This window comes from Peromyscus leucopus, chromosome 13, assembly GCF_004664715.2.
Source record: "Peromyscus leucopus breed LL Stock chromosome 13, UCI_PerLeu_2.1, whole genome shotgun sequence".
NCBI lineage: Eukaryota > Metazoa > Chordata > Mammalia > Rodentia > Cricetidae > Peromyscus > Peromyscus leucopus.
Window position 1 is genome coordinate 56205527 of NC_051074.1, and position 27671 is coordinate 56233197.

A 27671-nucleotide genomic window follows, 5' to 3' on the forward strand; every position below is an offset into this window, starting at 1 on the left:
TCAGTCATTCACCCTTTATTATAGCTGAAGGAATTCTGCAATACTGTATGCCACGGTTTGTTTATTCAGCAGTTACCGGTGTGTGGGCTCTCCGTCTCTCTGCACATATATATTTATATACATATATATGTGATTAAATAATTGACTTATACGATAATGGAGGCTGACAAGTCCCACTGTCTTCAAAATGAAGCAGCAAACCGGTGATTCAGGAGGGTCAGATGGTTAGCTCCAGAGGCCAGCAAGCCAGAGACCCCAGAACAAATGCGTGTTTCCAACAGAAAGAAATCTGAGGTTCCACTTAGAAAGGCATCATTCTGGAATTCTCCTTATCCAATAGAATCATCCATTTTTTTCTATTCATGTTCTTACTCATTGCAGCACACACACACACACACACACACACACACACACACACACACACACATACACACACACAATGAAAGACAATCTGCTTTGCTGAATCTGCCAATTTAAATGTGGACCTCATCTAAAAGCACCTTAGTAGAAACACTCAGAATATAGCTTTACTTAGTTTATGTGACACTAAGTAGTACTGGCTTATTTCCACCGTGTGTCTGTCGTGGATATTCCTGCTGTGGATGGTGTTTTGTGTGTGAACTATGCTTTCATGTCCCTTGAGTACATATAGCTAGGAGTAGAGTCGCCGGATCACTTGTTGACCCTGTTCGACCCTTTGAGGAAGTGTCAAGCTGTTCCCAAGCAGCTGTTCCAGCTTAGTTTTCCAGTAGTGATCTCAGACAGTTCCAATTATGTCCACAACCTCACCAACACTTGTTATTTCTGTCCTCTGGGTAATGGCCCTGCTGCTGATTGCAAAGCGGTATCTCATTGTGAGTTTGGTTTTAATACCCCTGACTGCTGATGGATAAGAGCTCTTTCTACGTGCTTCCTTGTCATTTTTTGAGATGTTGATTCAGATGTTTTTACCAACTTTTAAATTAAGTTCCTCTTTCTTTGTCATCTTATAATAAATAGATTGTTATATGTTCATAATTTCTTTATAAACCAATCCTGTAGCCAAACTCCATTTTAGGAACCTCAAGAACAAACCCTGACCCTTTGGTCCTTCATTCTCAGGTCCTCGCCTGGGTTCTCTTTTTGTGAGATCTCTTCCCAGAATTCCTGTAAATTAGCTCAAAAAATACCCATGAGCTTGTTGCTGTCTTGTGTTTCCTCCATTATGACATTTAAAAACCCAGTGTCATTTTCTATCATGTGCCAAATTATGACATTCACCTTATTTCCTCTGCAGGCTTGTGAGAGGTATGCTATTATAATTCTTGTTTCATGGATTCAAACTCCATTTCCTAGTAAATACGGGCTCTAGGATGAGAACCCAGCGAGTCTGATCCTGAGCCTGTGTCTCTTGTGTTCCACCATTTCCTTTCTTATCTTTTACTAACATACTCTGTCAAGAAGACGTGGAGCAATTGCTGTTCTTAGCTTCCTGTCTCCCCCACCTACTCTGTGCTGGTCAAGGAATAATTCTAATTTGTTCAGCACCAACTTTCCAGACCTATTCTAATGCTTGCAGGATCCTAGTACCTTAATAAATCATTATTGAATTAGCTCATTGATTGCTCAGATAATCAAATCGTGTCACACTCTGCTTAAAGACTCCGAGTGGCTTTCTTTGGAATAAGTCTGTGTCATTTGCAAGGGGTAGGTATCTCACTCAAACCAGCACCTTCCTGCTTTTCTTTGGCTCACGTGAGTCACATGGATCACATTTGGCAATACTCACCTATTTATCATTGTTTAGACCTTTTGTGTTGTTTTTCATCACTGTGACAAATACTCGCGCAAAGCAGCTTAAATATCAAAGATTAATTCTGGTTTGTGGTTTCCAGAGTTCTAGCCCTTGGTCAGCTGTCCCCACCACTCCTGTGGGATGACTGTGAGACAGATGTCATGGCAGTGGGAGCATGGGACACAGGAGATTGCTCATCTCACGGCAAGTTGGCAGCCAAGAAAGAGACAGACAGGGGTCAGAGTAAGATATAACAAATACACACCCCTATTCACCCACTTCCTCCAGCCAGGCCCCGCCTCCCACAGTTCTTATCATCGTGCAACAGTATATTAATTATGGGAAACCATCAGTGAATTAATCCACCAATCAAGTCAATGCCTTCATGATCCAGTCACTTCCTAAAAACCCTACCCTGGAACATTGCACTGGAGACCAAGCCTTAAACACTAGTCTTTGGGGAGTAGATTTTATATCCAAACAATATTTCATTCCTGTATTCTTAAGGGTCCTGCCCATGTCATAATGCAAAAATACACAGAGTTCATCCCAAGAATCTCCCAAGTCTGAGCTTCTCTGAAGTCCAAGTTCTTGGATTCCTCGAGACCAAGACAAGCTCTTCACTGTAAGCCTCAAGAAACAAACAACGTTTTACATACTCCCAACACAGAGTGGCACAGGAAATAATCTTGGATTTCATGAAGTTTGAAATATTTAATCCTGTATTTGTTTTACTTAAAACTTGTCAGGGACAAGGACAGAATCTCTAGTTAGTGGAAAAATACAGACCCCCAATAAGACAGGGAACTAGATCATCTTACAGTCAGGTTGCCTAGCAACAGGACATTGAGTCAGAGCCCTTGACCCTCTCACCCTGTAAACATCCTATACAAACATCCTGTTAGCTTTCCCCACCTTATGCAGATGACAGCTTCTTGCTCCCCTCACCCTGCAGGAACTATATAAACCTTTGTGGAAGAGAAATAAAGTTGCACCTTGATCAGAATCTAGACTTGGTGTCTTTTCCTTTGTATCTCCTGTCCCTACATTCCTTCCTTAGGGTGGTCGAGAACCCGTTGAAGCCCTGCAGGCGGGGTGACTGGTGCCCAACTTGGATGAAACCACCTCTTAAGGTTCGGAACGTCGTCTCCCGGAGGAAGACCAAGGCCTTGGTGAAGTTGTTGGATCCCCCTGAAATTGCCCGGTTCAGGACGCGATCCGGAGGAGAGCGGAGACGACGCAGGTAAGAAAGTGACGAGCCATGGGACAGGCAACGTCCTCACAGGATTATTCATTTCTGGCCTAAATGAGCCCCTTAAGATACAAGAAAATAGGGTAAAGAAAAAAGACCTTAAAGCCTTTTTTTTATTAATGATATTCTTAGGGTCTATAAACATTTCCCTGACATTCAAGAGGTTATTAATATAGGAGAAAAAAATCTTCAAAGAAGCCCTTCACTCCCCCCTACCTGTCCTAATATCCCCCGAGCACTTTCTTGAGCACCTTCGGTCTGTCCCTAGATCACGACCTGTGCTCTATGGAAGAGGGGACACTCATGACTTTTAAACCTAACAATCCTCAGGAGTCCGCTCCTGCCCATCTTCATCCCTCTGTTAACAATTTTACCTCTAACTTCCCTCTAGACCCTGCCGAGGAGGCTTTCCTAGAGGGCTGGTCCGAAGGTAGTGAGTTATCTCAATTGGTTGATCAAACCAGTTACAGATTTCTTTGTTCCTTTTCCACTCCCACTACTTCACTTGAACAGCCGTCCTCAAAAACTTGGACGCTAAAGAAACTTCTCGGCAACTTCCCCTATGATACAAATGCAGCACAGGCAGGATTCCCTCCTGCCAAGAGACTGTTCAGGCCAGACAAAAACACAAGTACCTTCCTTAAACACTTGGCCTTTGAAAACACAAACCCTGCCTGCCAGGAACTAGGGCTTGGGGTAGCTACTGGTGCTTTCAGGATTTGCTGAGGCAACCATGAGTCCCCTGGGTGGCTAGAGGGGACAGGGGACATTATGTCTCTGGATGGGCAGTCACCTGATGTGCAGGATGGGGCTGCCTCTAAGATCATGTTTCTGCTCCAACAGAGTAAGGCTGGTCTGGAGGTAGTGATGGTGAAGGATCTCAAAATGTAGGAGATATTGGCGATGGTTTGTCTTTGGGGGGTGGGGGGATAGAGCTGGTTGGAGGTGGTTCCCGGGACTGGGGTGCTGGCAGGGCCGGATGCTTGCTGTTGTGGAGGGTCCGGTCTTAATGGCACTGGGGGGAGGGGAGCTTGTGGGGCCATGGATGGGGGAGGGGAGAGCCTTTCCACCTTGGCGCCTGTGGGCTCCTTCATTCATGGTGAGAGAGTCACAGGGGCCAGCGGGGGTAGGGGGAGGAGCCTGGGGGGGGGGCAGCAGCCTTCTGAGTCTCATGATGTGGGTAGGAGAACATTCAACATTAACACCATTGCTGATCATCACAAAAAGACTAAATCCTGTTAATGGTGCCATAAAAGAGATACACTCTGCTCCCAGATGTTGCTGGAAGGCCTGGTTAGAGCTGTAAATATACCTGATCTGCCCAGGAGAGATAGCCCTTCTCCTGAGGAAACTTCTTCTGTTTCAAATGCTGTCCCTCCGGCAAGCAATCCAGGCTATTGTCCTCATTCACAGCAACCCCCACCAGCCCTTTTGCTCTGTTATCACTCTGCTCAGAGTTCCTGTGGGGGGACAGCAGGAACTTTACAGCAAACTGTGTTTGAGACCTTTCACACAGTATACAAGTCCCATAGTCAATCACGTTCTGGGCTGAGCAGGGACACTGCTTGTCAAATCCAGTCTGACAGCAGGGGTCATGTTTCCAAGGGCAGTACTGAATTTTTCATCCAAAGTGTCAGAAAGGCTTGTTGGACTTGCTGGCCTTGGTGTCACCGGTGGTCATAGCCATGTTGGGCCAGCTTGACACAGTCTGTGGCTGGCAGGTAACACAACAAACAGGGTAGCACCAGAGATACTACTCAGGGCACTCAGGCTCCTTCCACCTAGACTAACCTATTCCTCAGATCAATTCCTAGATCTCTAGGAAGAAAAGCCGTGCTGAGTGACGGGAGCCTGTTACTGCCATCACCTTAGCAGTCCTTCTGGGGCTTGGAGCAGCGGAAACAGGCACAGAAATTGCCTCTCTGGTCCTGTTCAACCAACATTACTCTGAGCTTCACCTGTCCATAGATGAAGATATTGCCCAATTTGAACAGGGAATTTCTGCCCTCAAGTCATCCCTTTCCTCCCTAGCTGAGATAGTTTTACAGAACAAGAGAGGCCTGGATCTCCTCTTTTTACACCAGGGTTGCCTATGCACTGTGCTTAAAGAGAAATGTTGCTTCTTTACAGACCACACCGGGGTAGTCAGAGATAGTAAAGTAAAGTATAGTAACGTATAGTAAAGGTTAAAAAAGGACTAGAAAAAGAGAAAAAGAAAAGGATGACAAGAGCTTGGGAGGTTCTAGAGTTAGTTTTCAAACTCCCCTTGGCTAACGACCCTTCTTTCCTCCCTCCTAGGACCTGTTTGTAGGCCTGCTCCTGGTCCTTGCCTCTGGGCACTTTCCTGTAGCGGTAACGCCCGCATTACCGATACCTGTTCACCATGTCTGAGCGAGGGGCTGCGGATTAAAAATAGAGACAAGAGACAGCAAGTCATTCGCCATGGTTGAATGCCGAATGCCGTTTATTGAAAGAGGGAGGAAACCTAAAATACAGTCTTACAGCACAATAGATGATTCCTGGAGGGCAGAAGTTTGCTACCTGCTACTGAATGTTCTACATTCTTGCATCTAAGTTGTTTACACCAAATACAGGATGCATCTAAGTTGTTTACACCAAATACAGGATGCATCTAAGTTGTTTACACCAAATACAGGATACGGGAACAAAGAACCTCCGGTGAGCTCTCCGGTGATCCTTAGGGGTGATCCTTAGGTGAGAAGGAGACTGGCAGGGAATCTGAATAGGGAGGACATCTGGTCAAGGTCAGCAAGCAAGGCGACAGCCACTCACAGTCAGGGGCCGGGGCCCACAGGGCCCACACTTTCCTGGCTCACTCAGTTCATCTGTTCATCCGAAGCCAAATAACAGACCTGCCAGCCAGGCAGATCCAGGTTCATTACCACTGCTTTGATATGCAGGACTCCAGGGTTGAAATTTCCCCTGAGGAGATGCCCCACACAGACCCCTTCACTCGGGGGAGGCTGCATCTGTGTGTGGGAAAAAGGCTCACTTAAGGCATGATTGGAGTGCAGCTGGGACTGCACAGGCTGGGGACCATGGTACCCCAAAATCCTGAGAGCCTGGATTATATGCCCTGTTGCATAGCGGTTGTGCAGTAGCAGCCTTGTGCTTACTCATTTCTGCTCCCTCAAAAAACTGCACGGTCCATTGATTCCCGCACTATGGGGACGCCTGTGGTGCTTGAGTCTGGAGAGACATTCCCTCTCGGACCTTTTCACAACCTTTAGAGGGATAGGGCCTCTGTAATCCTCCATGCAAAGCCTCTTTCAGAGCCCTCCTTTTAGACCATTCAAACATGGTTTATGTTGGCCCTTAGATTATTACTAAGAAGGGGGAGATGTCAGGGACAAGGACAGAATCTCTAGTTAGTGGAAAAATACAGACCCCCAATAAGACAGGGAACTAGATCATCTTACAGTCAGGTTGCCTAGCAACAGGACATTGAGTCAGAGCCCTTGACCCTCTCACCCTGTAAACATCCTATACAAACATCCTGTTAGCTTGCCCCACCTTATGCAGATGGCAGCTTCTTGCTCCCCCCACCCCTGCGGAACTATATAAACCTTTGTGGAAGAGAAATAAAGTTGCACCTTGATCAGAATCTAGACTTGGTGTCTTTTCCTTTGTATCTCCTGTCCCTACATTCCTTCCTTAGGGTGGTCGAGAACCCGTTGAAGCCCTGCAGGCCGGGGCAAAAACTCACTTATTTTTCCCCTGGAGATAACTGTCTTTTTCCAGGAATCTTCTCTGACACACACAGAACATTCTCACCACACACGTGATGACAAAGGCAGGCTGATGCATTGAATTTGTGTCATATTAGTTCATTTTTTACAGAGACATATATACCTCATAGTACTATATGTTTGTAATAGTTTACTTTTCAGTCATGGAATTATAGATCTACAAAACTACCCCAATAGAGATGAAAGAATTCCAGACAGGATCCTCCCGGATCAAGGACACACGCTCTTCCTGCTGCAGTTTCTCTTACTATATCATTGCTTTGCCATAGTCATGGAGCAGACAGGGCATTTCTTATGTCCGGGCTCCGTGCTAGAATGCAAAGGCAGAGTGATTAATTAGACAGATGAGGTCTCTGCTCTTGTGGTGCTTGTATTTTCCAGGGAGAGGCCGAAAATAAACAAATAAATCAATAAACAAACAAAATGCCCCAAAGAAACCAAACAATAAAGACCTGGAGAGCATCTATGGATATTGCTGGAGAGTAAATGGTCCAGGAAGGTCTTCCTGACAAGATGGTATCTGAAATAACAACAACAACAGCAACAAATGACGCTATCAACATGTTACTCCAAGGAAAAAGACCTAGCACGGGGGGGGGGGGGGGGGGGCAGCAATGTGGCGATATATTGTGCACCCCAATAAAGCTTGCCTGGGGATCAGAGGACAAAGCCTGCCCTATATTAAACAGAGGTCAGGCAGTGGTAGCACCTGCCTTTAATCCCAGCGTTCTGGAGGCATGGATCCATGTGGATCTCTGTGAGTTGAAGGCCATGCTGGGAACAGAGCCAGGCATGGCGGCACATGCTTTTAATCCCAGCACTGGGAAGGAAGGAAGATGTCTGGGCACAGAAAGGTACTCAAGGCGTGAGTAAACAGGAAGTCTCTCTCTCGAGACTGAGGATTTCGTAGAGGTGAGAACTTGTGGCTGGCTTGTTCTGCTTCTCTGATCTTTCAGCTTTCACCCCAATGTCTGGCTCTGGGTTTTCTATTTAAAAGACCACTTAGCAATTTGTGTTACACAGTAATGAGCTTCATGGGCTGGAGGCTAGCCTGTGATTAGACTGAGATAGCAAGGGACAGCAGAACATTAGCTGCAAGTAGGTGGGAACCAGGGCTTGTCAATCACTATCATGTCTGAGAAGGTGGATTTACGTACAATATAGACTGTTTAGGGGTCTTCAACAGAAAAAAATCATCTCCCATCTACAGTCATGCATGTTTGTAGACAGACAGAGAAATACACATACCTTTTAAAATCCAATTTTATTACTGCATAAAAAATAGATGGATGCATACTTGGAGGATATTTCAGTACTTTTAGCAAGGCAATGGGGGGTGTGAGGGGACAGAGCAGGGAGATTCTGGACATATTTGGGAGGAGACATTCTGAGGACTTAGTTACTGATTGGACTTTGGAGGAGACAAGGATGACTGGAAGAGCTGGTTAGGGATGGGGACTCGACCTGAGCTTTGGGGTGACTAGATTCTGTTTAGTCGGAGGCAGATTAGCGTATGGACAGATCCTGCAGTAGGGGAGGTTAGCATTGAAGGAAGAAAACTGGCCCCTTGTTTGTTTGTTTGTTTGTTTGGTTGGTTGGTTGGTTGGTTGGTTGGTTATTTGGTTGGTTGGTTTTTCAAGACAGAGTTTCTTTGTGTAACAGTCTTGGCTGTCCTGAAACTCTCTTTGCAGACCAGTTTGGCCTCAAAGTCACTGAAATCCTCCTGCCTCTGCCTCCCAAGTGCTGGGGTTAAAATTGTGCGCCAATGCCACTTGGCTTTGTTTGTTTTTTTACATAATTAGGGTTTAAACTTCTCCAGTTTTAAGAGCAGAATCTAGCAATGCATGTATATGACTTATGAAATATAGCATTCTTGTGTAAACAGCACCAAAGGAATTGCCATGTGCTATTGTTTACTCGAGCCTTGAGGAAGAACAGAAACTATTCATCCCCTGAAAACTGAGCTCCTGGCTACTCAGGAATTAATTGCTCATGAAGCAGAGTATTAATGAATGAGTATTTTCTGACTCAGATTTATTTTAAACCTCAGAGGTGCTGAAATGTTCTTGGCAAAAAAGGTGATAAGGAGTCTGATACTATTAACAAATGAGCAAACATAGAAACTGATTGTAAAGCATTTCCTCCTACAATTTTATTTTTTTAATCACAATTAACATTCCCTCAATGACCATGTTAGAATTCTTCCTTCCAACTAAATTAAAAGAATGACATAGAGCAAATTAATCAATAGTGACAAAATCCACTGTAGTATTTAAGTGGAGACATGAAGAGCTGATTTGATGTGTCTGAACACACAACTTCAACATGAACCTCTTTGTTGTCCCAGTGGACAGTGACCTACTCTGCAACATCTGGTTCATAGAACAGTTTCAGAAACAGAAACGCATCCTTACAGAAGAATTAACCAGCTAAAACTTAGAGGTGGGAATGATACCTGAGAGTCAAAATGCAATCAAACTGGTACAAGGCCACGGTACTCTGAGATGAAGGATCAATAACTGGCCTCTATATATGGCAGTTGATAAGCAAGGTTTAGTATTTTTTCAGGGATCTTGGTATTTATTTGTTTGTTTATTTGTTTAGATGAGATCTTTTGTATCCCAAGGTGGCCTCAAATTTGCTGTGTAACCAAGGATGCCCTAGGACTCCTGGGATTGGGAGTGTACCACCAGGCTGGTTTATGTAATGCTAGGAACAAAAGTCCTATCTTCCTGCATTATAGGCAACTTGGCTCTGGCTGTAGCCAACTTTTGTATTTATCTTGCTTGAAATGCTGGTTGAAAACTTAGCGCCGGAAGAAATCAATGAGCTAAAGTACAGTGAGATCAGGGTATGAAGATTGCTGTGTAAAACGAGAAAAAACATCTGAAGATATCACGATAATTATGAGTCTGGATCTTTGACCACGAGTCTCCATATGCTCTGCCAAAGGGCACTGAGGCCTTCAGATGTGCAGTGACAGGAACTTGCTCCTTGCAAATTCAGTGTGTTACTCAGGCTTCTTTACCCAAGCACTGTGACTGATGTACTCACCTGCCCATGTCTGACAGGATGATATTTTATGAACAATAATTCAGTTTATATGGATATACGGATGAAGGATATTATGTAGGCAACCTCAAATCTGGACCCTTTGTCTTGTAAGATCCAATTACTTACACTCTACATGCTGCCTTGTCATGGTGGTATCATCTCTGTGAAAAAGACAAAGAGAGCTCTGAGAATATGGGATTTTAATATTAGCTACTGAGGAAACATCTCACCACTGAGCGGGTACAATGCCCCCGAGATTGTATTTGAATAACACTCTTTTCCATTCAGCTGTGTCTCATTATTTGCCTTAGCGATAAGAGGGGCTGTACAATGTTCCTGTGAAAGCTATTGTCACCCTTTTCCTTACCGGTAGTTTGTTTTCACCCTTCAAGTAATTGAGGATTCCTTGTTGAAAAATTTGTGGTTACAAACATAAAAAAAAAAAAAAGACAGAGAAAAAGGCTTTACAGCAGCAATGTGCCTGGGGCTGTGTGTTTGTTTGCTCCGGCAGCCTAAAATCTAAATATTTATACGCTTTGCTTTATGAAGCAATTATACAGAGGGGATACGGTTTATGTGATGTGTTTAGATGGATAGATGCAGGTGCAGAGTGCATAGAACAACACCTAATAAACCCAACAATAAACAGAGTCTCCCCCATAGATTCTAGCAGGCATTTCCTGTATATTCCAACATACATAATATTTACATATGTTATTTCCAACCAGGGAGTCTGGAAATTTAAGGAATTTAGAGCTTTGAAGTCCATTTATATTGAATTCCAGCAAAATACAAAAACAGGCTCATCATGATACAATATTTAAGGAGGCATAGTGGTGCATCTTTAAAACCACCTTAAATCAAAGCTTCAATCCACTGTGACTCCAACATGCTTCTGGTGACTCTTTTGTAGTTGACAGAACACTGCTACCATTTGTCAGTTTCAGTGTTCATGAGTGTAACCTCTAGGACCCATTAGATAAATATGCCTTGATATCCCAACGGCTGAGTGGGGGCCATAAAACCCACCTTAGAGCACAATAACATTGCAAAACAAAGTGCTAAACAACTGCCCTTGCAGAAATGAAATCTAAAAGAGGAAACAAACCATTCCCTCTTATTAGGACACAGTTGTTGACTCTTCAGTAGGAAGGGAATCACTTGAGACCTCCTGACCCTGAGGCAGCATGATCACCAAAGGAGTAATGTCAGTGTTAATCCAGGAGCGTTTACTTCTTCAACTAAGTTTGAAAATCAGCTTCCACAAAACTCAAGCTCAAGGAGGAAAAACTAGCAAGAATAAGCTCATGAAATCCCTTGAGAAACAACAGGTTGTGATTGTTTTTATTTTATTGTAATACATTTTAATTGAATAGAATTACATTGATTTCCCCTTCCCTTTGCTTCCTCCATTCCCTCTCATGGCCCCCATTTTCAAATTAAGACTCTTTCTCTTTAATTTAGTGTTACACACATATATGTGTATATGTATATGCACAAGAATATAATTACAACCTGCTGAATCCATTTCTGTTATTTGTATGTTCATGGTACAGGGCTGACCACTTCGTATTGGACAACCAATAAGGGGGCTGAGCCCTGGGAAAGACTAACTCTCCCTGTCTCAGGAGTCATTTGTTGCCTGTAATTCTTTGTCTAGGAGTGGGACCCATACATTCCTCCCTTCGACATTCACACATCTGCTGATGTTGCCATTGTTCTGATCTTGTTTACACAGACATTTCTAGGGGAGATGTTCACAGAGTTCTTGGTATTCTGGCTCTCGATCTTCCTGCACCCTCTTCTGAGATGTTCCCTGAGCCATAGATGCTAATACAAAGACATATAGACAGACAGACAGACAGACAGACACACACACACACACACACAAACACACACACACACACACACACAAGCATGCACAAGCACATGTGTGTATCTTAAAAGGAAGTTATACCATTTGAGCAGACAATGCTCCCCCTAAGGCCCAAAGACTAACAAAACCCCCAGTACCAGATGGCTGGTCAGAGTAGTGCAAGAGACACCCCAAACAATGTAGACTACTGATGTAGCCCTTGGTTGCCTCTCAGAGGTTGAAGGTGGGACTCAGATCAGGATCTGACATGAAAGCCTCTTTCCTACTGTCTAGCTTCCATGATGCAGGAAAATATTATGCAGACTGCCAAGGGAGGGAAGCAATTAACAGTCCTACCCAGCTGCAATACCCATGAACCACAACAGGGACCAGTATGGCAGGATATCCATGAAGGTGCAATATGACACACACATATACTGGTAACTAGCTTGTGTAATCAGACACGGGCCCAACTCAACAAGTGGGAAACCATGCCAAGTCCTGTCAGCCTAGCCAGCTTCCCAGGGCTAGTGAGGTCATGGACCTTAGGAAAAAAATCTACCACCACCACTTTGCTAGAACAGTATAATTCCTCACTATAGTCTCCATCTTATCCTGACACCACAGATAAGTGTGGTTACCATCCTCATCAAAGCTTCTATATACAGCAAATGGAGACCATCACAGAACAACTAGATACAATGTATATTTAAACTGATCATATGGGCCCCAGTCCCACTGGATACATCTGCAGTAAACCAGTTTTGACAAGACATTACAAGAGCAAAATAAAAAAAAAATCAGGAAGGATCTTGTGAAAATACATTGTAATATGAAGAAATATACCATGAAACAAGGCCTCTCCCTATAACATAAGGAAGCTCAAAAGAAATAGAAAGTCAAAATTCTAATTTAAGAATATATTAAATAGCATCTTGCTTATAGTCAATAAAACATAAAACCTCTCTTTATGAATAAATTCTACTTCAATTATGCAACCTCTGGAAAACTTACTTTACTGATAGAACACAATAGATTCCAAAAGTGGCTAACAGTGACATTTCTGGACAATAGATTTCAAAAGTGGCTAGCAGTGACATTTCTGGTTTCAAATGCTGTTCCAGAACCTTACCATTCTGCATCAGGATTGAAAGAAGTGAAGTCCATCTTGTGGCTGTTTCAATGAATATACTTCGGTGGGAAATGTATCATGTGACTAGAGGATCTTTAGGTCTCCTGGAATCCACTACCAGCCATGGATTTGATACAAGTCTCTAGGTGGTTTCAGTCTCTAACCTTCCAATGATCCCACCTGATGTCAGAATAGTCATTTAAAAACCCTGTTGAGTTTCTAACTAAATAGGAGTTCTACATCACACTTGTGAATAAAATAGAGGGGCTTGGGTTTGGGGATGTTTGCTACTCAATAATGCTGAGCCCAAATGCTCTTTGGGCCTTAGCTCCCTCTTCTAAAATGAGTGTGATTGTTTTGAGAAATAATAGATTTCGCATTTGGTACAGCATTGGGTATGGAGAAGACACAAAACACTTTAAATGTTAAAAATGCTGCCAGGAATACTTCAAAGGTAAAAGGCACTGAACAGGGTGTAAAAGAAACACTGTGAAATGAAAAAATGCACAAACATTTAAAATCAAATTTTACGACATATATAATTGAATTTCTATCTCAAGTAAGAGTATAAGAAAATCTCCTAAGGTATAGAGAAAGATGAAAAAAGTCACATGAGTGGAGAAAAGCGATGGGGAGAGGCCATGGTGTTGATGATGCTGTGAACAGCTGTTCCCAAGAACAGGGCAACTGTAGCAGAAGCACATGAGTCTCTACACACAAACAAATGCAAAAAATAAAATCATAATACAAAATAAGAAAGCTTATATAGACTTTAAAGGCCTAACTCTCCACATACATTGGTGCCAAGATCAAAAAACAAACAAAGAAACAAACCAAAACAAAACAAAACCCTGAACTATACCAAGGCAAAATCTCCAACATCAAAGGGAAGGTGTAGATGTGCAGGCAGGAGAGATGATTACTTATGAATGAAAATGTCTTGTCAACATACAGCATTACTATGCATTTACAGAGCTTTCTTGAGATATAACTCCAGGTAATAAACAATGCATATTTAAAGTATACATTTTAAGCTTTAATGTAAGTATGACATATAAAATTATCCCCAAACCAAGGTTGGAAACACTGTGATCAGCCCTTGGCATGTTCTGGGGCTGGGCTCACTCCCTCTGCTCGTCACTGTCCCCAGGCACCCACTGATTGATTGGTTTTCTGTCACTCTTCACTACTTGGCATTTCTAAAAATGTGCAAGACCTGCAGTGTGTAATTTGACTCTGCTTTCTTTATTCTTCATTACTTTTAGATTTGGTATTCTTTGTCCTTCAAGGAATTTTATTCTATTTTGTTGACGTTATAGAATTTATTGGCACCGAGTCTGCATAATGCAGCCTTATTATCCTTCTAATATTAATATAATCTAAATTGATGTCTCTTTCTCACTCCACATTGGTAATTTGCACCTTCTCTTTTTTCCTTGTCTCTGTTCGATTAGAAGCTTATAATTCTATTGAGTTTTTTCCAGAAAACTAACTTCGGGTCTCACTGGTTTGTCCCACTCACTGTCAACTCTTATTTCCCCACTTTCAGGTCTGATCTTTCCTTTTCCACTAAGTTCAATCTCCAGTTGTTGTAGTTTCTGAAAACTAGAAGCCATTTGTGAACATAATTAACTTCAACTTATTCTCAAAATAAATCCCAGTTTATTCTGATTCTCCTTTGATTAGTGAGGTATTTATAAATGACTTCTGTGATTTGTTTCTTCTTCTTTCTTTCCCTAACTGAAATCAGGGATGTGAAAGGGCACAGCTTTAGGTTGGGGAACAGTGGGGAGGAAATAGAGCTTACAGTCCATTCCTGGGGAAATGGACAAAATGGAGGCTCTCATGGTGGGGGGTGGAGATAAATACAGAAGAAGGAGAGTGAAACGACAGTTAGGATGTCTGGAAAAGTCATAAGGAATCATACTACTTACCATCTGCCTAAAAATATCTACAATACATGTAATGTGATATAAACATATACATCAATAGTTTAAATGAAATTTTCCCATCTGGCCTGGCAAATCTCTCTCCAAGAGCCAAAGACGGTCTAACAAAAACCTAACACCAGGCATGAGAAGAAACCTTCTTGTCACTTGTTGGTCAAGGTTGTCCAAGAGATTCCCCAAAATACTACAGGCTGTTTCTATTGACCTTGGTTGGCCCCAGAGGTGGAAGGTAAGTCCCTATTTCTGAAAATACCAGGCACTTCAGACCCAGGGCCCAGATATCCCTGAGCTTGGATAGACTTGAAAGCTTCCTTCTTCCCTGAGGACTAGCTTTCGTGGACTAGAAGGAGCCATGTAAGCTTCCAAAGCAGGGAATAAACCATTAGTCCTACCCAGCTATGATGCCTATGAACCACAATGACCAACATGGCATGATTGGAAGCAACCATTAACTTTTAACAGGGGTTAAGACCCATTCAACAAGAGGGAAACCATGCCTGGTCCCCGAACCCTAGCTAACTACCCAGGGCTAGTAACATCACAGATCTTGAAGGAGACCCTACAACTGCCACGTCACTAACCCAACATGATCCCTAGCTGCCTTCTAAATATTTGTCATAATACCCACAACTAAGTGTAAACCTCATGCTTCATCAAGGAAACGTGGATGAGGAAAGCCCATGAGGCTTCAACCCTTCATAAAGAATTGCAGAAAACTAAGAAATGCTGAGAGCAGGAGAAATAGTCTTCCCCAGGGGGGAGCACACCAATCAATTACCCATTTAACATACATACAAGTAACATTGTACAGAATGAGCAGGTTGTATTTATATATTTAAGAATAAAAGTGTGCAAGTGTGTAAGTGTGTGCGTGTGTGTAAAACAACAATTAATGAAAAAAAGAGACCATGGATTTGAAAGAGAGCAAGGTGAAATATATGGAAGGGTCTTGAGGGAGGAAAGGGAAAGGGAAAATGATGTAATAATATCAAAACTAATATATATAATTAAAAATATATTGTATTCTGATAAAATAAACCATTCAGCTGAATGATACATGAAGATTTGATCAATAACTTATTAAAAGTACATAAAATAGTTTAAACTTTATTTCATATTTCATAATAGCATATTGAATTCACTTATTGAGCCATATGCTTTGATACATATTCAAGGAAAAAAGATGTAGCTGATAATGTATAACATACATTGTAGACTGGTGAAAATCTGAGTAAGCCCTATATATGTGTGTCTCTGTCATCTGTGACAGAATGGATGATATATAGTCCAAGCACAAAATAATTTGGGCTCTTTGATTTTTCTTTCTCACTTCCTCTTATTTAAAAATATCAATTTTATTTATTATAACAGACTCCAAGCTACAATTTAATATGGCAAACATATTAAGGATCGAACTGATGGATGCCAGAAATCTCTTTCTTACCATTTCTTCATATATTCAGTATTACATGGCAATTCAGAATGTATTCCTCCTCTAGCTGTTGACGTAAGTCACCATTAGTACACTCTACTCATTCCTGTGGAGCCAATGACCTCCCAGAGAGCAGCTGGCACGTGGGTCCTGACACTACAGAGGGCAGTGGCCCCTGGCTCTGGATCAGTGGTTATGACACTTTGCTATTTGACTTATTAGAATCAATTCTCCCTCACTCTAGCCATGCAGGTGACTGGAAAGCTGAGGATTTGACCTGGATTTGTTCTGTTTAATAGTTTTCATTGTTGAGAACTTACACATGAGCATCTACATCTCTCACACCGTACTTCTCCCATCAAATCACCCTGTGTACCCTCCCCTAATTCATCATCTCTTCCTCAACTATTATTGTTGCATGTAGAGTTAGATTCAAATAAAAGTAAGAAATTTTGTTTGGGCTTGCAGTGTTTAAATGATCATCATGGAATGTATTCATTTGCCTGCTAACTGAAACATCCTACTTGCTTGTTGAAATTCCTTCTTGCATGTCTATGAAATTGATCTTTTTTTACTACCTGGAAGAGACTGGAAGAAGGAAAGGAAGTGGGGAAAGTGATGTAATTCTATTTCAATTAAAAACATATTTTTTAAAAAAAAAACTAATAAAGATCCATTAAAAGTCCATTTTATGAATACATGGGTTTTGTCTCTTATCAGCTGATGTTACATACATGTTTACAGTTTCTTCTTTTTGACTATTATGGAATAACAGTGCTATGAACATTTGTGTGCCCTTTTTGCAGACATGTTTTCATTCTTTTAACATAAACCTATGAGTCATATGGTCAGTACACTTAATTTTTTGAGGAACTATCAAGCAGTGTTCCAAAGCAGCTATACCATTGTCTATTCTCAGTACAGCGCAGGATGGTCTCAGGTTCTGTACATGCTACCTAGCCCTTGTTAGGATCTTTCCCATTACAGCCCATTTGGCTGGTATGAAGTCCTGTCTCACTGTGGCTTTGAGTATCCTGGGTAGTTGATGATGTTGAACATCACCCCATGTGCTCATCTGTGTATCTTCCTTGAAGTGAAGCCTTTAAGGGCATTACACCCATTTTTAACATTGTGTTTAATTGTAGTAGTTCCTCATATACTATAGATCCAACATCTTTTATGAGATGTATAGCTTCCAAACCCAAACTGTGAGTCCGTCTGTTTGTTCTTGGTGCCCTTTGGAATACAAATATCTATATTTTAAATTTTTGATGAGACTATAATAAGCAATAAAACATTTGTGTTATTAAATTTCTCTAGAAACCAAAGAGAAAAGTTTTCATAATGCACTGGCAGAGATAAAATTAGAAAAAGACAATATAGCATCAACAAACATTTGAGCACTCATAAATTCTTTGTAAAAAACTTAAATTAGGAAGTTGTCCTAAGACTATTTGGTAATTTATCTCAAAATTGAAAATACCTTAGGTCTGAAGTATCCCTTGACCCAACCACACCACTTCTAGAAATTTCTTCTAAGGGAGAAGTTAAATAACTTTATAATAGATTTTATCACTGTAATGTTTGCATTTCAAAAAATAAAACAAAATTAAAGAAAGTCTAATAATAGGATATTAACTAAATATATTGTGATATATCACACTCAAGATATAGTATAATAGTTATAAATTATATGGGCCAAAGATCACCACTTAGATGTCCAGTGTCACCAGAATTAGCATCATGAGTAATGAGGTTCTCTGACTAATGGGGCAGTATGTGTCCTTTTTAGAGCGGTATCTTCAACTGATGCCAAGCAGCACTGTGTGTGTGTGTGTGTGTGTGTGTGTGTGTGTGTGTGTGTGTGTGTTCCTGTGTGTGTCTCTATGTGTGTGTGTCTCTGTGTGTGTATGTGTGCATGTGTGTATGTGTGTGGGGTGTCCCTGTGTATTTGTGTATGTGTGTGCGTGTGTGCGTGCGTACGCGCGCATCTGTGTGTGTGTGCCTGTGTGTGTGTCTGTGTCTGTGCTAAGGTGAGCATGGGAAGGTGTGTTACATTATTAAAATAGCCAAGATTTTAAACAAAGTAATAAATTAAATTTAATATGAAATTTCTTCATTTCTCAAAATTCTATTCCTTACCCATTTTTGAAAAACATTCAATGACTAAATAAAATAAATCAATTTTATTAAGATGACATGCACACTTACATACAATGTCTGAGGAAATATAAATCAAAATGCTAATTAGTGATAGTTTTTATTTTTATTTTATACGCTCATCTGTTTTTGAGCTTTCTTATCCATTGCTAATGTTTTCTTTTCAGAGAAAAGACAACATATCTTTTTGTGGTGACAAAAGGGTTGTGAATCTAGTTAAATATTTGGGAATAAGATTAAAATCAAAATCACGGAATAAATATTCTTGTGCATGATATCAGACACCTGTGAGTTCAAATTTAGTTTTTCCTTTGGTTACTTCAGTGACCATGACTTCTTATCTACAGATGTCAGTGGCTGTGGTGGTATTGTGTTCCCCAAAATATTGTGCATGCTAATAAACTTATCTGGGTTCAGAGAATGGAACAGCCACAATATTAAACATAGAGGATAGGCAGTGGTAGCACATGCCTTTAATCCTAGCATTCCAGAGGCAGAAATCTGTCTGGATCTCTGTGAGTTCAAGGCCACATTGGAAACAGCCAGGAATGGTGACTCACACCTTTAATCCCAGAAAGTGAGCCTTTAATCCCAGGGAGTGAGGCAGAAAACAGAGAGATATATAAGGCATGGAGACCAGAAACTAGAAGCTTTTGGTTGGTTAAGCTTTCAGGCTTTTCAGCTGAGATTCCTTCTGGATGAGGACTCAGAAGCTTCTAGTCTGAGGAAACAGGATCAGCTGAGGAACTGTCAAGGTGAGGAAGCTGTGGCTTGTTCTGCTTCTCTGATATTCCAGCATTCACCCCAATAACTGGCCTCAGGTTTGATTTTATTAAGACCTTCTAAGAGTCCTGCTATAAGTGGCTATACTTACCATCCCTCCCTCAAACTCCATTCATGATATAAAAATAAGTAAAAAGAGAATTGATAACTAATATACTACTGTCATGTGTTCCCAAAAGTTAGTGGAGAGCAGTGGCTTTCTGTATGGTGGTTCAAGACTACGATGGAGGTAGGCATTTGTATACTGTAGAAAATGTAGCGTATGAATACCAACAAGGCTTGACTGTCTCTGTGAGTTCACCAGTCTGTCCAAAGGCAATGCTGTCCTAGGGCAACTCGAAAGCTCCTTCCTAAACTGTGTCCTACTTCCTGACTAGCAGAGCTGCCCAGAGAATGGATTAAAAGGTGCTAACAATTGCCAGAAGAATATCGGAAGGGGCAGAATCCCCGGCATGTTCTCCAGAAGATGTAGAGAGATACTGAGCATGAATGGAGCTTAAGGATGAACGGAATGCAGGAGGGACTACTTCTAAAGACGAGGTTTGACCCCAAAGCAAAGCAAAGAAAATGTAAATATCCTCTATGCTTTCGCCACCCAACTTTATTACCTGCAGGGCATGGATTGATCCAAGTGCAACTGGAGACGTCGAGGAAGCCTCCAGCTGGCTGATGTCCGGAAGCTCTTGTCTCTGTCGATCGGATTTATCTTTCACCATGCAGAATCACAGCAGCTCTCCTTCATTACTCCTCTCCCAGTGGGTTAAGTTTAACAGAGGGCAGAGAGAGACTTCCAGGCGGCCATAGCTCGGTTGGAAATCTGTCACCTCCCCCCAAATGTCTGGTTTTAGCCCCGTGAGTAATTTTATCGTATCTGGTCTCAGGAAACAGCACACCCTCTAACGTTTTTACATAACAGAAGAACTTCGTTTTTTCAATAAATTCACAAGAAAAGAGAACAAGAAATCTGTTTTTGATATCTTTACTCTTTCAGTAATGTGCAACAGGAACAGAGCAGTATTAAGAAAAAGTCAGAAATAACACAGTCGCAATAGAGGACATTTATCTTTGCAAAATTTCAACGATTATCTTCTCTAGGCTCCCCCAAATTAGCATATTTGTTAATCAAATTAATTAAGAAGCTTTTCAAAATAAAAGCAATGTTTTAAATAAATATATTCTTTCATAACCATAGAACATTTAGTTCTGTTGGTGGCAATGAATGAACACTACATTTAAGAAGTTTGTGAGGACATTAGGGTAAAATTATCTAGATATAATTATAAATGTACCCTAATTAGACATTTTCTTCATGTGTTTTACGGTATGCATTAAAATTATCCCATACATGCTGTCTACTTAGTTCTCAAGTCATCATAAAGATGTTATCTGACTTAGAGATATGACATTGTTTGAACAACGTCTTTAAATTTAAATTTCGTACCCTATACTAAATCCAATCCTTGCCAAGCACGTGCATCTGCCCACTTCTGGTAATAGAATGCCACACTCCCACTCAGGAGAATGAGGTCTCCCTGCAAACCTTGAAATTTCACAACTGAAATCCTGTCACATCAACAGTCCAGTTACAACACACACTTGGTGTGTTTCAGAGTACCGCCTGGTGGCTACAAATTCACTGTGGTCAGCTCCTCTACTGAAGCCACGCGCGTGGTAAACACTACAGAAACTAAATCCTAAATTTGATTTGATTTAATAAATATTTTTGAAGACTTTGCTAAATGAAGAAATGAATTTGTTTATCTTTCCAGAATTCTGATTTGAAAATTCTTTTTATTCACTTTCATGTCTACTGGAATTTTTAAATCTATATTTAAAGTCTATAAAACACCTTTGCTTTGATAAATTTGGCTTTTTTTCAATAATAAGCGGCGCTAAGATCTCCAAATGGAATGGCTAAGACAGAGAGGTAAAACTAACCTAGCAATGGATTACAATAAGTACTCCTTAGAATTTCAGATTATCAACTGTCCCCAAATGGTCATAAAGAAAAAAGAATAACTTACTAAAACCAGTAATGCGACAGAGAATCTCTCTCTCTTTCTTACATTTACACACACACACACACACACACACACACACACACACACACACACGTGTGCACATGCGCACAGGCAGCCACATGTAAGTCTATACTCACAGCTCAGAGTTTGAACACTGCTACTGAAAGTTTTAACTTAGATAAATTAACTACAGGAAAATACTGACACTGTGAAAATATATGTTTATGTACAACACCCTATAGAGGGCACCATTTCTGTGAACATCTAAAGAATGTAAAAACGAAATGAAAATTCAAGAATGAGAAGCCGGAGTCCCGGACGCGGGCATGCACGCCGCCTCGGCGGTCACGGTCACAGCTTCCCATTCTCCTCGCTGCTCTCCTTCTCCTCTATGGCTTCCAGGCTGCGCTTGCCCTTGGCCTCGGCACCACTGCCAGGGCCTTTACTCAGTCCACAAGACAAGCAGGCCAGCTGGATCTGCTTCATGTTCTCTATCGCTTCATTCTTGGCGTTCTTCAGCAGGTCTCCTTGTCCCTACAAACGGGTAGAAACAGCAAAGAAGGAGATTATGGACCAGGCTCACGCAGCAAGGTTGCTCTGTTTCCCACCAGATGCTGACGAAGGATGAAACAGACCCAAACCTATGCGCTCATTTTCCCAGGGATTATACCCAATGTTATTTTCCAGCATGAGTGGAGGACTTGTCTTTTCGGTTCTAGAACCTCAGACCTAGCCTCCCCAGCTCACTGCAGGCTTGATGGCTGCTCCTTGTGATCCCTGAACAGGGGATCATGTGAACACATTGAGAACACTTGAACCTTCCATACCATGGTCTGAGACTTTGCTCATTATTACAGTTCCCGCCCAGTCAGACCAAGATTTCTAGATTCTGGAGAAGATGAGGAAAGATGTTTTTCCATAAAACTGAAAATTAAACCGGCTTATCAGATTAAAAAGCACAAAGCTAAGCATCCTGTGATGGAAAGCAGAACCCATGCTGGTTTTAACACACCGGGTTATCCCCACAAGCTTCCGTTGGTACATGTCACCTATCCACATTCCTTCTGTGCGTTTCAGCATCCTGAGGACAATGTCCCTGTCGGGCTAATGGAGAGACATTTCTCAAGGCACCACACATCCATCAAAATAAGAAGCACAAAAGGACTGCTGGGACACACTGGCTGTTGTTGGCATCAATGTGTGAGAGGAAAACTTTCCCACTCGTTTTATTTTTGGCATGAGTTCATCATTGTGGTGTTTGCGTGCACGCACTGATACTGGCCCAGGGCCTGAAGGATTGCAGAAGTGTGCAGGAGTGGGAATGAGTGTCTGGGGCGCACACATGGAAGAGGAAGTAATGCCCACTTCACCCCCACTTCTCACAGCAGTGTGGGCCAGGGTGACCCTGAAGTGGTGAGGGGTGATATGGGAGGATGTGGGGGCTGTGATGACTGATGGAGCGTTCTCTGAAGCACAGGCCCACTCAGAGAGCCTACTAGACAAAGTATTCCATGAAGACATGCAACCTTTCTTTATCAATGTCATTTTCTTAACGTGTGGATAGACTACCTGCTAAAAGTGCCTTAAAATGTTTATCTCCTCAGAACTTATAAAATCAGTATCTGATTCTAACCTGATGCAGTGACAGCTAAGTCCCTCTTTAACCTCTCATGAGAAGGCCACTTTGCCTACTGTTTGTGCTAAAATGGACTGTCTTCAGTCGTCCCAACCATGGTCCAGGGTTTTAGAAGCACACTTGGAGCCTGTATAGGTGGAGCCTTCTTGTGAGGAGAAATGAGTCTGAGCATGATGAGGTTCCATGCCGGGCCCAAGGCCACAGCCATCTAAGAGCAGAGATGATCTCAAATCTTGACTTTTCCCTCTAGACCCAGAGCCCTTTCCCACACACCATGAGGTTAAGACTTCTGAAGACAGCAAGCAGAGGCTGCAGGCTGAGCCTGTCAGTCAGGGATGCATTTCCTGAGGGGAAAATATTCACAACATCCCTGGAACTGGATAATTCTCTTAACAGAACAATGGATGAAGCCCGGCCCCAGACCCTGAATATTGAAGCCACTTATAACTTGTAAAATGCAATTATTAAGTAGAGATAATAGAACACATAAAGGGCCCACTCTGGGCAGGTAATATTCTACTCTGAACATAATCATTCATTCAGTTGCCACAACAGTCCAGGTGATAGGCATTGTCATTAGCCTCAGTTTACCCATTATAAAACAGCATCAGAGTGACCACATTTCCCAGAGTCGCATAGCTGCTCAGTGGATCTGTACTTTGTTCAAGGGCCTGTGGTCTTCTCCACTTTAAGATCTGGCCTCTTTCAAGAGCAAATGGATACATTTTTCGATTTACACAATCACACAGTGAAGCCACCTGTTCATTGTTTCCCACGCAATAACAGAGACAGGGAAGAAAATAACCGCCCACATGACACTGACTGACAGAATCTAGAGATGGGTGTGGGGCCAGGGATACAGGATACAGCAAGAACACCCAGGCAGGGACGAATGTCAGTGTGCCTCCCACCAGTTGCACTGTGGGCCATTTTCTCATCTGTGAAGAGAATCAAAATGACTTTTGGGCTTCCACCCAGTTCTAAGATTGAAGAACACAGGTTGAAAAGCTGTCTATGATTTAATGATCACAAATAAACTGCTATAAATTGATCTGCAAAGCAGGTAAGCTTTTCTACTGCCACCATAAATAACTTGCAACTATCTTGTAATAGACTTGAGGAGCATGTTTAAAATACACCTGCAGAGTCTGTTTTGCAAGGGTATACATATGGATAGTATTTAAAAATGGAAAAACTCCCTTATAACCAAGCTATATTAATGACGTGACTATATCTAAGATCATTTTTCAGAGTTTTACTTTAGACTCGGTTTTGAAATGATCATCAAACGTTTTTAAAACCAACTGGCCTATTCTGCAGCTGTAAGGGAAGAATGAAAGACAGGATGCTATGGGCCTGGGTGGTGTGAATGCATAAGACACTCTCACGCCTTTTCCTACAGCAGGTTATGAAGTGCGTTTTAATCAGCCCACTGTTACTGCATCAGTTCTGAGAAGTGGCATCCAAGCCTAACGGCCAGACTGTGCCAGTTCTGGTGAACAGAAGCCAGTCTCTCTGGAAAACAATGGCCAGTCGGAGCGAACAGTTTGTACCAGCGCACAAGAACAGAGCTACCTCATCTCCCGATAACCCAGGCGACGGCACACCCTGGCAGAAGAAAACAAGTTAAACCACTAACTAATGAAGGAGGGAAAAGAAAGGCTCTGAAGATCTTACACAGAAAGCGTGGGTTTAACTGTTTACGGAAGCTGGAATTTAAGGGTTCCTTTCCATTCTGTGCTTTAAGGAACCACACACTGTCTTTCCTTTGGGTCTTCCCATTTAAGCCACCAGAACCGGAAGAGAAATTCAGTTTCTTATTCTAGAAAACTGCAGAGCTGATGTGCATTACTAAGGACTCCTCCTCACCCCCAGGCCTCCTGAGTGAGTTTTCCTGTTTTGTGCTCAGCAGTTTCCCCTAACCAGCTGGCTGCCCCTCTCTCCACTCTATCAAAAAACACTAACCAGCTCAACCAGAGCTCCTTGCTTCCAACATCTCTGTCCTTGGGGCATCTCCTTCAGAGGGTATCAGGCAAAAGAGTCTTGTAGAGTGTGTTTTTAAGGCACATCCAAAAAAAGCATTTAAAAAAATGTTTTGATGCTCTTCTCTTCAAGCAGGGGTCTCAGAGGGAGAAGAGAGCGTGAAGCCAAGCGAATTTTCTTTTCTTAGTGGCATATAAATTGAAACGCTTCTTGTGCACTAAAATTATCTGGGGTTGTCATGGCATATAATGCAAAATTAATGCACAATTTGACCACAGAATACTCAACTTGAAAGAAATGTCAAGCGGCCACTCCTTTTCTGTCAGAAAGCCTGTGGGAATTCACAGCTCAGAGGGGAAAATGGAGACACTTTAGTCCAAAGGAACGGAAGAGTACCCCAGAGTACCCCAGCATGCTGATGCTGATGGGACACAGAGAACAGCTGTGAGAGGCACGCACCACTCACCCTTCATGGTTATTTGGCTCCTGAATATAAGGTCGCATAGCAATTCCAATACATTGAGAAAGTAACAGTTGGAAATGTGGATAATCATAATAGATCATTATAAGAAGTGGAAGCTAAAAATTAATGACAGTTAATACATATCTAAAGGAAAAAAACAAACATTCCTTGTCAAATAAATACCTTTAGCTATATTAATTGAAATTAAAGTACATTGCCTCTAAATAAGGAAATACCCAACAGGATTCGGGCTGTAAACATGGCTGCTGTCTCACAGCATTACCACTTTGATTAAGTCTAAGAAGACGTCTTCCTGATCTTTCATACGCTAATATCTCAGAAGTTTGGGGCTCACAAGCTGATTACTGTCAATAAAATACTATCAGGATATCAAAATGACTGAGGATACTATGCATGAAGTGATGTCTCATTATCTCATGATACCATATACATGAAGGAAATCAGAATTCCAAATACAAATCGTCAACTAGTCTGTTTTATAATCTATCAGAAGATACTTAGGATTTTTGCTTTTTCTACCTCTCTTACCAAAAAAATGCAGTCTCCTCCAAAATTTGAGAACGGTTTTGTCTGTGATGTGGCAGAGTCACCCTCAGGAGGCATCCATGGCTCTTTCACACCCGCCTTTCCCATGAGCATCCTCCCTTCCTGTCAGTTAGGAAGAGGGAGTGGCCTGTGTCTTTGTCACAAGTGAAGGAAATGTGTGGGCTGTCCCAGGGCATGCCACAAATGTGTAAAGCAGCTAACTGGGACTCTGGGAATGGAAAGACCCTCACATGTATACAATCACACACATACACAATGAAGCTTATCTCTAAGCTGTATGACGATCTCCGAGTGTACAGTCAGTTGCAGGCAGATTGAATCTCCTGGTGTTCTGTCCACGGAGGACATAACATCCACAACTAGGGGTCCCCTACCCCCCAGATAACATTGGTGAAAAAGCTGGCCATGGAGACCAAGGTAGCATGAACAACACTTTGTATTTCACCTCCTGTGTGGTGGCTAGATCATGGTGGGCTTGTAGAGCCATTACTAATTCAAAATCCACAGGTCAGGGAGTCTCCATATTACTTAAAAAAAAAAAAGGTTAAAAGATCAGGAGATGGGGGGAATTCTCTGAGTTGATGGTTTAAGCGAGGATACAGGGACTGGGGAAAGGAGGGATAGAGTATGGGTTTGCCAACACAAAGGATACATAAAGAAGTCTTATGTAAATCCACCAGTTTTAAAGCTAACTAAGAAATATAATACCCATAAAAAAGGAATTTGAACAGAAGTACCCTGCATGAGTGATCAATGCTGCTCCCCAAAACATGGGTTATCAAATAAAATGTTTAGTGCCGGGAGTGGGGTACCTCCCGAGGAGTTATGGGTCAGGAAAGACCTGGAGGCATCCCAGATAACTCAGGCTATTGCCCCTGCTCTTAGTTGCCCACCATAACTAGATGGTGGGATCCTGCTGCTGAAGACACCGCTCAGTTTGGATGTAGGACACAGAGACATCAACCGCCACTGACTAGGACACTCTCCCTGCGGGCCAACTCACAGTGCCAGAAGGTGCTAACTGTGCCACGCGGGAAGACAAGACACCGGTGGTCTTGCCAAGTGCCAGCCCCTGCATGCTACAATACTGACCTACCTGCAAGATGGCCCTGCAGATACAACATTGGCGTGGTAGTTATGAGTGTAACCCGATTTCTGCTTGAATAGGAGGCCTGCTCCACAGGGGTGACTTCATGTCTGGTTCTAGATACCTGGTCAGAAGCCCAGGGCTGAGGAGACCACAAGCCCTAGGGACTAACCTGCTGTTCCTAGTTTGCTAAATGCTCATGCTTGTCAAGCTGCAGTCTAAGTAGTTATGTTTATGTCCACAGATTTGTGCTGCTCTCAACCTTGGCGAAAGGAGCTTCTTTGTGTAGTGGGTCATGGTTAATGCAGAGATTAATAACGGGTCAAAGTATGAAGTGTAAATCACTCTCAGTGCTCAGCAGCTGGTGCATCATCCATAGCAACATCTCCCATCCAAGGTTCAGATAGGAAGAGCTGGCAGATGGGGAGGAGAGCGAAGAAATGCAGATGCCTGAACATGACATGGATGTTGCATACATCAACTCATAGCAGCGGTAGTTACCTGCACATGAGCTGCCCAGGATACAGCCTGTCAAAACTCCAGCATGACTAGAGGAGGAGCTACTGGCATCTGATGGCCCCTGAATGAACAAGAGTCAACGCTCCTTTGGAGACATGGCTGCTATGTGGTTTCTCATGTACCAGTGGATGGGCCCACAACCGTGTGCATATGGACAGCACTAATTGGACTCAAGGGGTTATTAATAACATGAAAAAGGAGGACATGAAGTTGGGAGAGGGGAGAGATAGAGCA

General features: G+C 42.2%; 1 protein-coding gene across 1 annotated transcript in view; it reads right to left on the bottom strand.

Moving 5' to 3' along the window:
• Positions 1-20124: 20124 nt before the first annotated feature.
• Plcl1 (phospholipase C like 1 (inactive)) overlaps positions 20125-27671 on the bottom strand; it is a 322475-nt gene continuing 314928 nt past the window's right edge. Inside the window, exon 6 of the mRNA XM_028886177.2 lies at positions 20125-21716. Within this exon, the coding sequence (XP_028742010.1) occupies positions 21534-21716 (183 nt within the window). The 3' untranslated portion in view covers positions 20125-21533. The remainder of the gene's footprint in view (positions 21717-27671) is intronic.